The sequence below is a fragment of the Scomber scombrus genome, chromosome 18 (assembly GCF_963691925.1).
Source record: "Scomber scombrus chromosome 18, fScoSco1.1, whole genome shotgun sequence".
Taxonomy (NCBI): Eukaryota; Metazoa; Chordata; class Actinopteri; order Scombriformes; family Scombridae; genus Scomber; species Scomber scombrus.
In genome coordinates, this window is record NC_084987.1 from 16757420 (window position 1) to 16773555 (window position 16136).

General features: G+C 40.6%; 1 protein-coding gene across 1 annotated transcript in view; it reads right to left on the minus strand.

Annotated features, from left to right (window-relative positions):
- The window catches only part of LOC133999391 (voltage-dependent T-type calcium channel subunit alpha-1I-like), a 116891-nt gene that overhangs the window by 52390 nt on the left and 48365 nt on the right, over window positions 1-16136 (minus strand). Inside the window, exons 4-7 of the mRNA XM_062438616.1 lie at window positions 12757-12854; window positions 8027-8186; window positions 2170-2518; window positions 1874-1966 (exon numbers count right to left, since the gene is read on the minus strand). Coding sequence (XP_062294600.1) covers window positions 1874-1966; window positions 2170-2518; window positions 8027-8186; window positions 12757-12854 — 700 coding nt within the window. The remainder of the gene's footprint in view (window positions 1-1873; window positions 1967-2169; window positions 2519-8026; window positions 8187-12756; window positions 12855-16136) is intronic.

Consider the following 16136-nt stretch of genomic DNA (forward strand, 5'->3'; position numbering starts at 1 on the left):
TCTATGCTGGAACTGTCACGTATATTTATGTACATATACTCTCTCTCTGAAACACATGCACACACACAACCACACATGCACGCGCACGCACACACACACGCACACACGCACACCCTCCTAATAATTGCCCTATTGCTACCACTTAGCTCTAAGTCACTTAAGTCCATTTATTCACACTCTTCAATGTGTACACTTTGGCTGCACACTTGACAGTATATCAAGCAGATAGAGATGAGACTCTGTGTCACAACAGAGGTCACACTTGTCTTTGTGCCCGCGTTTTATATTGGGGAACACACACTTATAGGATCAACTCACAAGCAGTGGGGCACAGTATACTACCAGCTATAATAACTACACGTCAGAGAAGGACAGAGAAAGGGCAGAAAGAATAGGCTAAGTAAAAGGAAATAAGAGAAAAGGAATAAAAAGGAAAGAATGGTAAGGTGACCCTAATTGCATCACCTTAGGGGGCCCATTGTAGTGTGTCAACAACACTTTCAAGGCATCCCTCAGGACCTCTGACTACAAGTTGCCAAACAGACTGGAGCCTTGCAGGGAAGCTCAAAAGAGGCAACACATTTGTGTCAATCAATCATTTAACACAAACAGAGCAGTGTGTTTCTCCAGTTGTTAGGTGTTCTGCGAGTAACTGAGCTCTGTACATTGAACATAAAGCAAATTGTTTTTGCTCGGTCACTTCTCGGAGACTAATAGGCTTGTAGTTGTTCTACTGGGACATGAAATTATATGTGTGATATATTTGTGTTCAGTTCAATTTTACGTGTCTTCTGTTGGACATTTATTTAATTGTGGTATATGGATCTACAATCCACATGAGATTTGGATTAATGGAGCAGTTTAAACTAAGAAAAAAATGATCACACTGTAATATGCAACCACTGTCAACTGTCTTTGGGTTGCAAAAGGTGCTGCCAGTCTGTGGTCAGATTTTGTAAAGATTCAGGTAATGCCAGTGATGTGGGGAAGAAGTGGGAAAGAAAATTCTTTCATAGGGCAGGTTTTACACTCTGGATTCTTTCTCATTTCCTATCTTATAATGTGATGTGTGAGAATTTTAGCATGCTTGTGACTGATTGCTGTGCTTGTATTCTTTATTCTGCTTCACCTTTTTTTCACTCATCCTATCACCTTACATTCACTCATTCCCTCTCACTTATCTTTGTTCAATATAATTTTGACGCTCTCCTCTTTCACCTTCTTTCCTCTCCTCCTGGTCTAATTTTCAGGCTTTCCACACCCACTTACTAAAGAATACGTGTCAATTTCTTATTGTGTTCACCTGCTGCTGGGTAAGTGCAACATCTGGAGTGCCTATTGTACATCTGCTGCTACACAGAGAGACTGACTGCTGTTTTACGGACAGACAGAGGCATGAGAGTGCTGAATTAAACAACCTTCATTGTGCTGCCATCTGGCACTGCATGCAAAGAGCTGATTTAGCTCTTGCACAAAATGTGTAAACAGTATGTTTTCTCCTTGGACATGTAAGTTTTGTTCTTCTGTTTTTTTTCAACTGTCCTTACTCCTCCTCTCCCTTTTTTCTCTCTGACCGTAGAAGATACATTTACGTAACATCCACCTCCTTCCCTCCCTCAAACATTGATTGTAGACAGTCCTTTATGCTACTATTGATTTTCAAAACTGTATTGACACTTCAATCTACTTCTCAGGAAATATCCTCATTCAATGTATTGATGGCAGGAGACCACTTATGTCAAACCATGTTTACCTAAAGTTACACTTCTTTATTTATTTATTTTTTCATCAGAACGCTGTACACTGGATGTGATGGCTAGAAGGGATGTAGATTACTAATAGACTGATACATTTAGTGATAAACGTTACTTACAATGATGAGTAAGATGAAGTAGATGAAGTTGTAGAAGGAATGGGCATCCATTACATTATACATGATCTCTACCCAGCCCTCCAGAGTGATCACCTAGGAAGAAAGATTTAACTGAGATTAACATTTACAAGCTAATAAAAACACATTTCATGCCAAGACGGCAGAATTGAATTGTAGGGAAAAGCTTTACTTTACCAAACAGGTTAAGCATAGTTCATATCACATGTTCAAAATTCTAAGCTTAAGAGACCTGTGTGTGTGAAAATAGCCTTTTCACATGCTGTAAGTGAACATACCTGAAAAATTACTATCCAGGCATAGACAATGTTGTCAAAGTTGATGGCACCTTTGTGGGGGTTACTACTCCCTGTGTGGCAGCGGGTGTAATACTGGTTCCAGTTGATGCACAGACCCATTGCATCACCAGGACCACTACCGTTTGCCATGGGCTCAGGACTCAGGCCCAGAGCCTGTCTGTGGAGCGCGTCCTCCTTGTCCAGGCAGCATGTGCGGCCTCCTTCACGCCTCGCCGGCACATCAGAACATGACATGATGCCGTTATCAGACGGCAGGGAGCAAATGAAGGGTCGTTCATCATCTTCCTCTGGCTGGTAGTACGGAGCTGGCAGGGCCATACCTGAAGAGCTGGGATAGTGATGAGGTAAGAACTTAAGTTAGTAGGTAGGATACAATGTTTATATGTAGTCTAACCCTAACCCTAACCCACAACCCAATATAATTCTATCATGTGTCACTATTATATTTGGGGTGTTTCATACAGATGTTATATAGTATAGTGCCTGAAGTAAATCCCAGGAAGCCTGTGGGATAAATGCATTATTGAAGGCGAGCAGGTGAATAAATAAATGCAAATGATTGTGGGTGTATAGGGAGTATATACTTTACTCTCTCTCACTCTCATACATGCACACAAGTATATCCTTATAATATCATACATGCATGTGCACACATAACCAACTTTGAGGTCATGTCAGTCTTTTTCACACCCACTTCCCACTCTCTTCCATGTCACTGTCACTTATGAAGTTTGAGTTTTGTCTCCAATCCAATCTAATTAATAAAACTATCCCTCTCCGCTGTAGAGATCCAGAAGCTGTGGACCTTACTAGACTCATAAATGGATCAATATGGAGCTGTAAGTGATATACAGTATAGACAGTCTGATGTGTGTGTGTGCTTGAGAGAGAGAGAGAGAGAGAGAGAGAGAGAGAGAGAGAAGAGAGAGAGAGAGAGAGAGAGAGAGAGAGAGAGAGAGAGAGAGAGAGAGAGAGAGAGAGAGAGAGAGAGAGAGAGAGAGAGAGAGAGAAATCCTTATCCTAGCAGTGAAGCAGCAAACAACACCTAAAGCTAGTGCAGAAAAGCAAAGGCATGCTGACAGGTATGGTAAACAGGGGTAGGGTCTGTCTCGGCCAGGACATGACTAAATGAGTGGCCTGAAGACAAATCAAGCCGCATCTCACATTCAATTGCATAAAGCACCCTTATCTAACAGTATGGAGAAGGAGCACCTGTGACAAAGTTTGTTTTCCTATGTTAGTAAACAGCTCCATTAGACTTTGTTAGGTTGAGTAAGTGAACCAGAGAATCAGAATTAATTTGTATAGTTTATTTGCAGTTGGCTGTGCCATCAGGGGAGAGTCACTTAATCTCCCAGTAGCACCTGTGCTCTCACCTTTTTTTTTAGTTTACTCCTGTTTGGTGGTGAGGCAGCAGTGTTGAAATTAATACAGTCATTTGTAAAAACAAAAAGATGTGGTATCAGCTTTCTAAACAGCCATCAATGCATCATGGGACTTATGTTGCTCCATTTAACATTTGTTTAAGCCTTTGCTTTCAATGTTCCCTCAGGATTACTCAAACAAGACACAAAGAACGGCAATCTTTTGCAGCCGTTCAAGCAAATCATGCAAATTTTTTACAACATTACGTTTAATGTGCCATCATTTATATACACATAAATGCAAAAATACGAAGATTTTCTGCATTTTGGCAGCACTGATTGTCACCCAGGTGTTTGTCGCAGTCGGTAGCACTAAGCCGATTCCTTCAAAGCTTTGCAAGTAAATAATTAGTCTGATCTTGACAAAGCAGAAATAACAAGTGAGTTCTGCCATTTGAAACCGGGACAGCTCTCTGATGCTGCCCTGATTACAAAGCTGAACACATGGACCTCATTTGACTGGAACTGTGATAGGTGGTAGATCATCATATATCACTTTCTGAGATGCAAAGTGTTCAGTAGGGCAGGATTTTAATGAGTGCCACAGGGTCACTGAAAGGAAGCTCTAAAATGTCTGATGGAAACCTTGTGTTCTTTCTCTGAGAAATTAGGATGCACACTCTTAATTTATACATCAGGATCCTTGTGAGATGTCCTGAAACAGAAACGGATGTATAATTTATGGTCAAAGACACAGGCAAGAAAAAAACAGAAAGTGATAGAGACAAAGTTAACAAACCGATTGACAAGCACATCATTGGAGATGAGTATGTTTAGCACCAGACAACAGATTGGTTAATCATGTATACTAAGTCATGTGGAAAGTGTATGTGCGCTTGTGTATCCTAGCATGAAATCAGAAGAAAATTACACACATACACACACTGTCAGTGAACTCATCTACTCCCTGTTAAGTGCCCCTAGTGAATGAGTGACTGAGTAAATGTCACTGGCTGATTCTTGCTGAACTTAATGACACACATCTCTAAAATCTGAATCTAACCGATCGCCACCAGCTGAAGAACCTTATCATTTCCCAAGAGGTCTCACATATACCTCTCTGTTTTAATGGAAACATGCCAAAGAGTGTGTCTTTGACTTCATGTCCACCTAGGGATGCAGGGTCATATGCCTTAGTAGATTTATCAAAAGTTGAACGTTTGTGATGTACAGATGGAGCTATTTTAAGCATTTCCATTACAAACACCACTGAACAGAGGAAGAGAAACGGTATAGTCTTTAAGGATATATTAATTCAAAGCAATAGATGGGGAATAGAAAAACACAAATAAGTGATGATAGTAAGACAGACAACACAAATGATATAAGACCCCTGCAAGATTTAATGTCCTCGGAAAACAGAGGGAAAAAGTCTTACAGCCAGTTAGCGAGACCGATGTGTGTGTATATGTGTGTTTGTGTGTGTGTGTGTGTGTGTGTGATTGGACATGACTGGAGTAAATGAGGACAGGGTGTGGGTGCTCATACCAAGGTCTGGCCCTGGAGAAGATGAAAATAGACCCCCTTCGTCATCAGGCCCATTACTGGACACACACACTCAGGGTCACATGACCTACAGTATTTACTCATTGCACTGACTCTGTCTGTCACTCCAGCTCTTCTTTTTCACTTTCTTTCTATTTGTCTTTTTTTACTGTTTTTTCATGTATGTATCAATCTCCTCTCATTTTTCTCTCTGCAAAAGGATTAAATAATCAGCCAGACTGGCTTGAGGCAATTTGTATCTAATGCAATTACCTGTGCAACCACTTGCTAACCTGCCACCTGCCCTGATTCACTCACATACTGTACACCTCATGCAAACTACAACATAGTACAACATTGCTGTACATGTATTTTACACCTGGACTCTTTTTGTCATTCTTCCTTTCTTGTCTCATCTTTGCCTTTCTTTTCTCTCCCTTTGTCTCATTTCTAACTCCTCTCCTTCTCTCTCTCAGATTGTCTCTACTCTCCACTCCTCTCTTACACTTTTCCCCATCTTCCCCATCCTCTCCAATTCTAGTCAATACTGGGATGGATACAGCTGACATACATTACAGGAGAAATTCTCTGTTCTTCCTCAAGCACAAACGACACAACGCAACACACACACACACACACACACACACACACACACACACACACACACACACACTGAACACTAATTCCAGGATCAATAGTAACAGTGGCTATATCGGACTGTACCGCTCCTCATGGAAAGTGGCTCAGACGCCATGCATTGATTTGGCGGCAGAGCATATAGTGTCCAGGTATGAACTAAAACACAATGAATACTGTTTAGAGGACACATGGGACTGACAACAGAGATAAACGTAAAAGAAAGGATGTCAGAAAAAGTTGTCAGTTGCATTCAAACTATTGCTTTACTAGATATGCTAAAGAGAAAGGGATAAAGACTTGGAGATAGGCACAAAGAGCAGGAGGAGTAGAGGAGCATGAATGAAGGCTGTTGCCCTCATGCTGGTGACTTGGCATTGCACCACATGGCACAGCAAAACCTGGCATCACACTGAGAACACACCTGCCAGTGGAGAGGGAGGCAGTGAGAGGGACCAAGGCTACCGTGTAATAGAGGAAAGAGAGTTTTTAGCAATGGTACTAAATGAAACTGTGAGACAGTTGGGACAGGAATATTGGCTAGAAAATACACTGTATAAAAATGCAAATAGTATGTGAGAATAAGGAGGAGACACAGGGGACAAACTCCCCTTTATAATAAAAACGTCTGCTGGAGTGCCTGCAGCCTCCTCTCTGTGGCCATTATTGCAAGATATGTGTTGCAATGGGGTAACGTAAAGGTGTGAATATGTGTTTGGAAGTCTGGATTATTCCACAATAAATGCTCCAGGGTCTAAATGTGTTTTTTTTTCATCTTGCAAGAATAAAGGAGCATCTAAGATAAATGGAAAGAGAATGAAAAGAAGAAGAAAGCAACCTTTTTAGAAACTAAATTAAAATTGAAAAACAGAAAGTACAATAGTAAGAATAAGGTAGAATAAAGCATGAAAAAGAGGGGTAGAGATCAAAGGAAGGATGGTGTAAAATAGCAAAGTGAATGCTGCACTTGACTGTGACACTTAGCCCACTCCATTATAACCTCTCAGAGAGCTAACGTTAGCGCTTTACTTAGCATAATAGTCCTCAAGCGCTAACTCACTATGACCTTTCTAATTAAGCACTCGAGCACCGCGACTAACCTGCATAATATGTGAATACAATGTTTTAAATAATGTGCAAAAAATAATACTTTGCTTAAATAACAGGCAGCAGTCAGTTCAATCTGAGATCACTGCTAAAAATGTCCTGCTGAATTAGTCAGCAAATGTATGTGGGAGTTAGGAGTGTATCAATCAGTCTACTGGAAGAAAAAATGTTTTCTAAAGCTGGATTAAAGCAGCATTGTGATAGTCTAGTCTAGTGATCCCCCCAGGGCTAAACCTTTTTTCTTCTCCTTTTTTCGTGCTTCACTGCATCCAGGAAAATCAAAGTAAACTCCTCAGATGGTCCTATTACTCTCGAAACTCACCCTTTAGCCCAGTGAAGACAAATGTAATAAAACACTGGTTAAAATAGCCTCATGATGTGATTGCTGTAAATGTTATTAGAGCAAATGTCAGCTCTCAACATTAAAGGGAGGACAAAGCAGGAAGGACAGCCATAACTGGCGAGCATGTGTCCCCTTTCATCTGGCTGTTACAGTCATCATTAGTATACACTGCATCAGCATAATCAGAGACGCTAGAGAGCAGTATACATGGCTTATATACATATTAGAACACACACATCAGGGGCATGTGTCTCTTTAGCAAGCTGATGCCAGCATAAAAAGGAAACTGCAATACTGTAATGCCATGGAATCAAACACTCTTGAATACTGGTGAATGTCATTCACACGCACACGCGCACACACACACACACACACACACACACACACACACACACACACACACACACACACACACACACACACACACACAGTGGGTGATGTTGTCATGTAGGGTTATGAATATGGAGGAATACAGCTGGAATCTAATCACCTTCTAAGTTGCAAGACAAGGACACGAAAATAGCTTGAGAAAGAAATGGAAACTGAGAAAAAGGTAGAAAAACATTCATGACTTATGCTCATGTATTTGCTAAATTGTAACACACAGTGCTTGTATAACCTTGTATGAAATGTGGAAGGGATAACTATCTATTAAAGTGCATGTTAAACAAATGGTGCTGTACATTTTGCAAAATAGTAATTTAATAGATTTATTCCTCAAATGATCTCCTTAGTATCATAACTTCATATTTGTGGCTCATCAACTTAATTTTTTAAAAACAAAAGCAACAGCACAACATATACACACATGCAGTCCTCACTGATGTACAGTGCAACTCACAGAGTGAAGTTCTCCTCAAGGTAGCAGCGGTTCCGGAGTAACCCCGCCCACAGCTGCACGCCAATGATCCCGAAGATGAAGAAGACGAAGAAGCAGAGCAGTAGCACATTGCCCAGCATTGGTAGAGTGTCCAGCAGCAGGTTCACCAGGATACGCATACCTGTGTGTTTTAAAAGGACAAACAATGACTGTACTGTCAGACAATAACACATGATAGCCACAAGCTACTGTATTAGTGGCCAATTGTGGTTATCTATCTTATCTCATGAAAATGTATTACCAAGTCAGTCTAGACTTTTTCAATATTTAACGAAGACCTGCATTCTGTCTATGACTGGATATTATAAGGAAGAATTCAATATGTAACATATTTTAAAATCTTTCCTCTTTATACTTATACAAATGTATTCTGGGTGGTATTAGATTTCCCGTAAAGTGTATTCACAGCTGCAATTTAATAGACTGTAATTTCTATAATATTAAAAGCATTCCCCACATTTCTAAACATCAACGTGAGACACCCACAACAGCAGTTACAATTCAGCTTATGACAGCAAACTGACTTGAAAACACAATTCAAGAACTAAACAGGAGGTGATAAAAAGAGACATAAAAGCATACAGCTAACAAAAAGAGAGTCATGGTGGTTCAAAAGTGGAAGTTAACAGCCTCTTCAGAGGAGGCGGTGAGTAGGACAAACACTTTTCTGGCAACACGGGGAGTTACCCCGTACCAAAATAGATATGCTGTACACGAACCATCCCCTAAAGTCAGAATATCACAAAGACATATTAATGTTGGTCCACCATGTGACAAGAAAACAAAGCATAATCAGGCTATGTGGGGTCTCATTCATGATTAGACAAAGCCTAATTGCATACAAGCATATCCCCTGTCAAATAATGATGACCTCATCCCCTGTGGATGGGCTTGTCCCGCAGTGATGACATATTGAGATGTGATTAGTGAAACATAATGACAGCTTATTGAACTAACAAGAGGGAGAGGTGAGACCCTACTGATGAGATCATAGCAACCCTGTACTGACACCTGAGAGAAGTGTGTGTGTGTGTGTGTGTGTGTGTGTGTGTGTGTGTGTGTCTGTGTGTGTGTGTGTGTATGCCTGGGTGTGTGTGGCTGTTACTACTCTGAGTGTGACTTTGTGTGCAGGTCTTGACTTATCTGATAAGCATGTGCTTGTGTTTTTCAGGGCCATACTGGGATTTGTGAACAACAACTCAACAGCAGGTTAATGTGTCATAAACACAACAGCGCATCTAAACTGCCAACAGACTGAATGACAGAAGAGAAAGAGAGAGAGAGAAAGAGAGATGAGAGATGGTGCTGATGTACACATGTTGAAAACATGTACAAGAATGCAAACACAGTTTACTATGTTAAAGCTCATTACAGAAGATCTCCTCATTTTCTAAGTGCTAAGCACACCATTTTTATTTTTACTACATCCACTGGTAGTGTGTGCTGACTCTCAGAGGTTCAGTTTTCAAGTCAACTAAGAGTGTGTATCTGCATCTGGAGAATTAATTGAAACATTTAAAGATGCATTTAAAGATATGGAGGGGTTGAAGTGCAATTTTTACTTTTTCCCAATCTTTTGTTACATTGTTTTTTGTGGATTTGACAATAAATCCTGAATTTGGGCAAGCTCTTTGTAGAGAGACAAGTTGGGAATGACAGATTTCCACGACAATAATGTGTTACTCTTGGATTAAAAACTTATTTCAACTTGCAATTTTAAAAATTATGGAAATTTTAACTCAAAAGCACAAAGGAAGGAAGTTTTCTTGAGGTGAATATGCACCCTCCTCTGGCTTATTTGTCTCATTAACTGGTATTAAATGGAGAGCAGTAGTGTTGTTGCTGTGTATGTGTCTCTGGTGGCGGCTGGAGGCGATTCTAAATGTGTTTGTTCCCCAGGGTCCTTGTCATTAGGCCACTGTTCCATTAGGCCTAATTGGGTGAAGAGAGGGAGAGATGGATAGAGGAACAGAAAAGGAGAACGAGAATGAGACAAGGCCTAAGGCTGAGCCAAAAAATAGGGAGTGCCGAAATAAGAAAGAAAGCGCAGAAGAGCGAACAACAACAAAAAAGAGGAAGAAAATGATATATTCAACAACCACAAATAATCAAGGAAAACAAAATAAAGTAACTAGAGAGAACAAGAACAGTATGGTATCACAAATCTGCTTTTTCTGCTTTGCCTGCTCTTCTTTTATTCTTTCTCTCATTTTCTACACTACCTGCTTCCATCTCTCTCCCCTCATGGTGACTGTACCAGTTTGCCAGCTCCTGCTGTTCCCAGATAAAGATGGATGTCTCCCCTTGCGCCACAATAGAAACACACTTACAGCTACCTGCCTGTGCTATTCATTTATGACCAGGAGAATTCTCTCTTCTCTTTGTTTCTCTTCTTTTCTTCTCTCGTCCTCTCTTCTCTTCTCGTCTTCTCTTCTGTGTTTGTTGTCTTTCCCACTCCTATTCTGTCTAGCACTCCCTCTATCTCACACCAATTTCATCAAAAAATAAATCCAGAACACACAAACACACACACACACACACACAGGACAGCACATGACTATTATCTGCCATTTTGTTGGAAGGTTACAAATTGAGGTGTGTGAGAGGTCAGGGTGCGTTCATGCTCCCTGTGTATCTGTGGGCAAAGTAGTGATCCAACAAAACAAGGAACAAATAGCTTTATCCCCATGCTTCCTCCTCCCTGATGGGGTCACTGACAGGGGACAGAATCAGGCTACCACAGTCATTACACTCAGAGTTCTCATAACAACATAAACAGTATGCATACATCATACACACATAGCCAACTATAAAGAAATATAAATAAGGGACACAAAGAGTAGGCTTATACAGATGCATGCATGCATCTGCTATATGATATGCATTTGCTAACAAATTCATCTATCCAAAGATTTATGCTATGATGCCAGATTGTCTCCAGAAAAGCATATTTGTTTACAATCTGAACACTTCTCCTCAAAATATTGTATGCACTGTTCTACACATAATATCTTCTAATCAAACCACTTGAAAGATAATGCAGTTAACATGCACATTTTCTGAGTGCTGCTGCCATGGCTGTCTGAAACATTGGGCTGAGTAGGTTCTTTGTTCATGGCTCCACCTGAAAGATAACTTGTCCTACCGAATGTGTGGAAAATTGAAAATCAATTCAGGTGCTAAAGACAGGCAGCTTTTTCAGGTAATTACACTAAACATGAAGAATCTGCCATGATTGGACACCTAACATGGCGAGCAAAAATCTTTAAGAATTTGTTCCAGCAAGAAGGTAAGCTATAATTTTGGATTTATGTGTAGTTATCTGTCTTGGTGTTTTTTATTTTAAAAAAGCAAAGAAAAAAAAGCAGAAAAACAAAACAAGAGGACATGTAAACTGGACATATAAAAAAGAATGACGTGAAGAACAATACATATACAGTATATATTATTTTTCATGTTGGCTTGTAGAAATAAAACATAGGAAGATTATCTAATAGAAAAAAGTCTTGTTATATTCCTCTCCTGCATTCTTTTTGGCCTGTGAGACCTGAGATCCCGTATCTCTCAATGACATTTAGACACATCTACTCTATCTGCTCAGTTGTCTCTCCCTCACATGGAACATTTTCTGCTTATTATAGCTCTGAAATGGACCGTATTAACTGCCATACAGACTTCAATCCGTTGGGTCCCTTTTTGTCTCCATACACAGTATTGCACCCTTCTATCTTTTTTTCTTTTTGAACTTGAAAATGACTCTTCGCAGTCACAGTCACAAAGGTATCTTTTTCTCACAGTGACTGACCCCAGGGTTCAAACTGAATTAGGCAACAGGACCATCTGCTATGGACTCATTTCATGATTTAAATAGTGTTAAAAGACATTCTCCCTCAGTGAGTTAAAGATAGTGAGAAACATTTCAAAGCTTATATACTTTGTTTAGCTCAGATATTTTGTAATGGGAGGAGGAACTCTGATAGGGAGGCCCCTAGATAAGGACTAAATCCAAGTGTCAAGTTCATTCAGTCTGATAAGTTGAGACTGATAAAACATTGGTCACTTGCATTTAAAAGTAGTATAACATTGACTGAGTGCTTTAGCACCTTTTTATGAAAATTAATGCATTCAATTCCTATGATATTGACAAAACAATAATGTCATTTCTGTCTACTTACCAGAAACTGCATTATCTACATATTCCATTAGCTGCTAATGCTTGGCTAACAACTAAAGTGCTGAGACCAGCTTGAACCTAGCTTGGAAAGGCTAATTGGTGCTTACAATGATTAAGAGCTGCCAGTTAGGGTAGCAGTACAAATAAATCAATATGTGTTAAAAAGATTGACCAAGAACTGAGTTTCAGATGAAAGGAAAAGGGTTATGGTCATGGACTGTTCAGTGAAGCAGCATTAATGGATGGTTTGTAAATCTGATAAAGCTGGGACTCAGGGTCTGAGCGGGCTGTTTGATTAAGCATAAGATGAATGTTTAATGATCCCCATGGGGAACAGGTGGCATGCAGATGCACAAAAAAGCCAGAGATGTAATACATAGACATGAATTTTCATGAAGATGTACTTGTATTTTATATGGGCTGACAGACACACATAAACACAAAGAGAAACTGCAAGCACAAACACACAGAAAACTACACATACACAAACACACAAACAGACTTTAAGTGTTCTTACTTGGCACTCTGTTGATGGCTTTGAGGGGCCGAAGGACCCGCACCGTCCTTATGGCCGATAGGTTGATGTTCTGCAGGTCCAGTGAGTACTCTACCATCCTGAATACACAGACAGAGAAAAACAGAGAAAAAGAGAGAGAATAGAGAACGCCAGTTAACATCTCGGTAGTTACCTAGAATATGGCAAAAAACAATAACCTTTGCTCCAGCTGGGCCAGATATCCCTGGTAGCATTTCAACATCAGTGGTCATTCTTTGATCTAACCTCACCTGTACCCAGCCAGAACTGTGTGAGCCTCAGCCATACAGGAAATGCACTGCAGAGAGTGGTACAACACTCCAGAGAAAGTGGCGGGGGGATAAAGTGACAAAGCATCAAAAAGGGTGAATAACATGAAAGGGAGGTGAGGAAGAGAAAGAGCGGGAAAAAGAGGCATTCATTCTATTCTAAGTGTTGCCTGCAGGATGTTGTGGCTCAGTCAGAGCCTGGCATCTGTTAGCAAGTCATTTCCACAGCATGGCTAAGCTGTTTGTGCCCTCAAACCCAAACCACTTTCACAGGAGAATGGCTACGGTTTGCTGTGTGTGTGTGTGTGTGTGTGTGTGTGTGTGTGTGTGTGTGTGTGTGAAAACAGTGTGCGTATGTTTGAATGTACCACACTTTTTCTACATGACTCTTATCATTAACAGAGATATAGATACAGTGAGTGAAGGAGTTCTGCAGTAAAAAAAAAAAGCCACTGTGTGCAAATGGCGAGGATTGTGTAATGAGAATCAAGTGTGTTTGTGCAAGTGTGTGCACACAATTGATGTCCTTGGGGCTCAACAGTGTTGGGACAGCATGATACCAACAACTGCACCAGCACCACAAGCTAATAACACCCAGAGCACATCCACTGGCTTCGACAATAAAAACCTAACTCACTGTCTCTCACATAGACAGACAAATCAACCATTTCATTTACAATAATGTGTGCCCTTCACCACAGCACAGAGTCATCAACTGAGTAGCACCCCAGCTCACACTTCAGTAGATGTACTTGTAACAGGGGTTTTGAACTGCTGCACCATTAACAATTTATTCATATAGTAGGGAAGTATTTAAATTGGCAGGCATGTGAGGGTGCTAGAGCACAAGATGAAATGCTTAATCCTTTCAGATTTATTGCAATAGTCTAATTATTTTGTTCGTGAAGCTCATGAGTACCACATTTGAAAGAATGCATGTTTGTGATATATAGGCAAACCAAATTTGTCTTCCTTTTACAGTCAAAAGTGTAGAAATGCCACACTGCAGCTTGATGAAAATGTCATAGTGTAGAGAGGAGCAAAATAGTTATTTTGGGCCAGGCTTGTCTGATTTGGCATAGTGACGTTACAGCTGTACCAGTGATATAATGTGGGCAGATGAGAGGCTGAATAAAAGGCTACAAAGACAAAAGGGAGTTTTGAAGCAATTAAAACTTACATGGCCCCCTTTTTGTGAGCCTAAGGGCACAAATACTGGATGTTATATTTTGCTTGTGTTGGATACAGGGTGAGTGACAAACTATTAAATGAATCACACCAACAAAACCATTAACAATTGCATGGATTAGTGATTCAATTCTATCTGGAGGACAAACACAGCAGCAAATAAAGTGAAGATCACAGATGTGCTTGTGTGTGTGTGTGTGTGTGTGTGTGTGTGTGTGTGTGTGTGTGTGTGTGTGTGTGTGTGTGTGTGTGTGTGTGTGTGTGTGTGTGTGTGCGGGTGTGTGTACGTTGTGTGTATGTGTATGTGGTCTACAGAAGTGTCTCTTCCTGTACACATCAATCAGGCCGCTGTGTTTGGGAGGGTAATTAGTGGACTGCCGCAAGCCTCCTTTTTATGATTGTTCTCTATTTTTCACATTCCTTTTTTTGCTCGTGATGCCTTCATCTCATTCATGCTTTCATGTGACTAGAGTATGTGCGCACGCCCGCGCATGTGTGTGTGTCTGTGTGTGTGTTCACATGCATGTATATATTGATATAAAAGAGCCTCGGGGGGAAACCTAGGGTAGAACTAGTTAGAAGAGTTCAGAGGCAGCTTTAATATGAGAGATGAGGGAAATAATTGTTTTATCTAGACATGTAAAAGCTGTCTTAACTGTCAAATTAACAATGTGCCCTTAACAGAGTCACCAAGCTGAGCATTCTTGTATTCAACTGTTAAAAAAGGAACCATGCTCTACCATGTGGATCTCCTAGGACAGCAAAAAAATGAGTGATCTGTTAGTGAACTCATTTGCTTTTGAGTAACTAAAGAATACAGCTGCAACACCTTGTTTTGTCTGTTTAATTATGCATTAAAATCAAGCTACTGAAGGTTTATTTGCATACAACCATCTGAAAAGATACAGACACCAGGTTAAGTCAAGATACAGCTACTTAATTTGCTTGATATATGCAAACATCAGGCAGTCTTGCTCAGTGTCAGAAAGCCCCTTTGACACAGCAATTTCTTTTTCAACCTATCTAAGGCATAAATAGGTAAATATGGAGAATAAGTAATACTTTGTGAAAAAAGGGTTATGCCTCATGCTTGGATCAAGAAGCTCAGTGGACACAAGTAAGAGCCCCAGGGACAAAAATTAAATAAGATATAATAAACTCAGAGGTCATGGAGATAAAGCATAAGACCCCCCTTTGAGTCCATTTGGACAAATGCGTAGTCTGTATGAAAAGAGAGGTGACAAGGGGAAACACTTGTCCGAGCATGTGAAAAAGAAAGAAAAAGAGTGGGGAAAAGAGCGAGGTAGTGCCTCTGGGTAACAGACATGGAGCTCATAGCAGACTGTCGGCTGTGATTTGGCCTGGCAAGGCTGGCACTGCCCTCCACAATTAGCCTAGACGCTAATCTAATGGATGCTGCCAAGAAGAAATGAAGACCGAAGCGTTCACACAAAGGCATACAAACACAGACAGACGCACGCACACATACACAGATTAAACAAACTCAAAAGGCATAAACTGACAGACTGTAATCTCTGTGTGTTGTTCTGTGGCACACACACACACACACACACACACAAACTTACACGCTCAAACTCTGAGCATCCACAGGGGATAAACTGATTCAGCGCAAATGAAGATGAATGTCCCTCCACCTACACCAGTGAGTCTGTTGCTCTGCCTTCTTTGTCTATTATAATACCACCACTATTCCTATCCATCTCTCTCTCTCTCTCTCTCTCTTCTCTCTCTCTCTCTCTCTCTCTCTCTCTCTCTCTCTCTCTCTCTCTCTCTCTCTCTCCCCCTCACTCTCTCTCGCTCACGCACACACATACACATTGGCCTAGGTCACTTCAGGGGACTTCAATTCATTTCCTGGAGACTAATTTGTGTCCCCATTTGGAC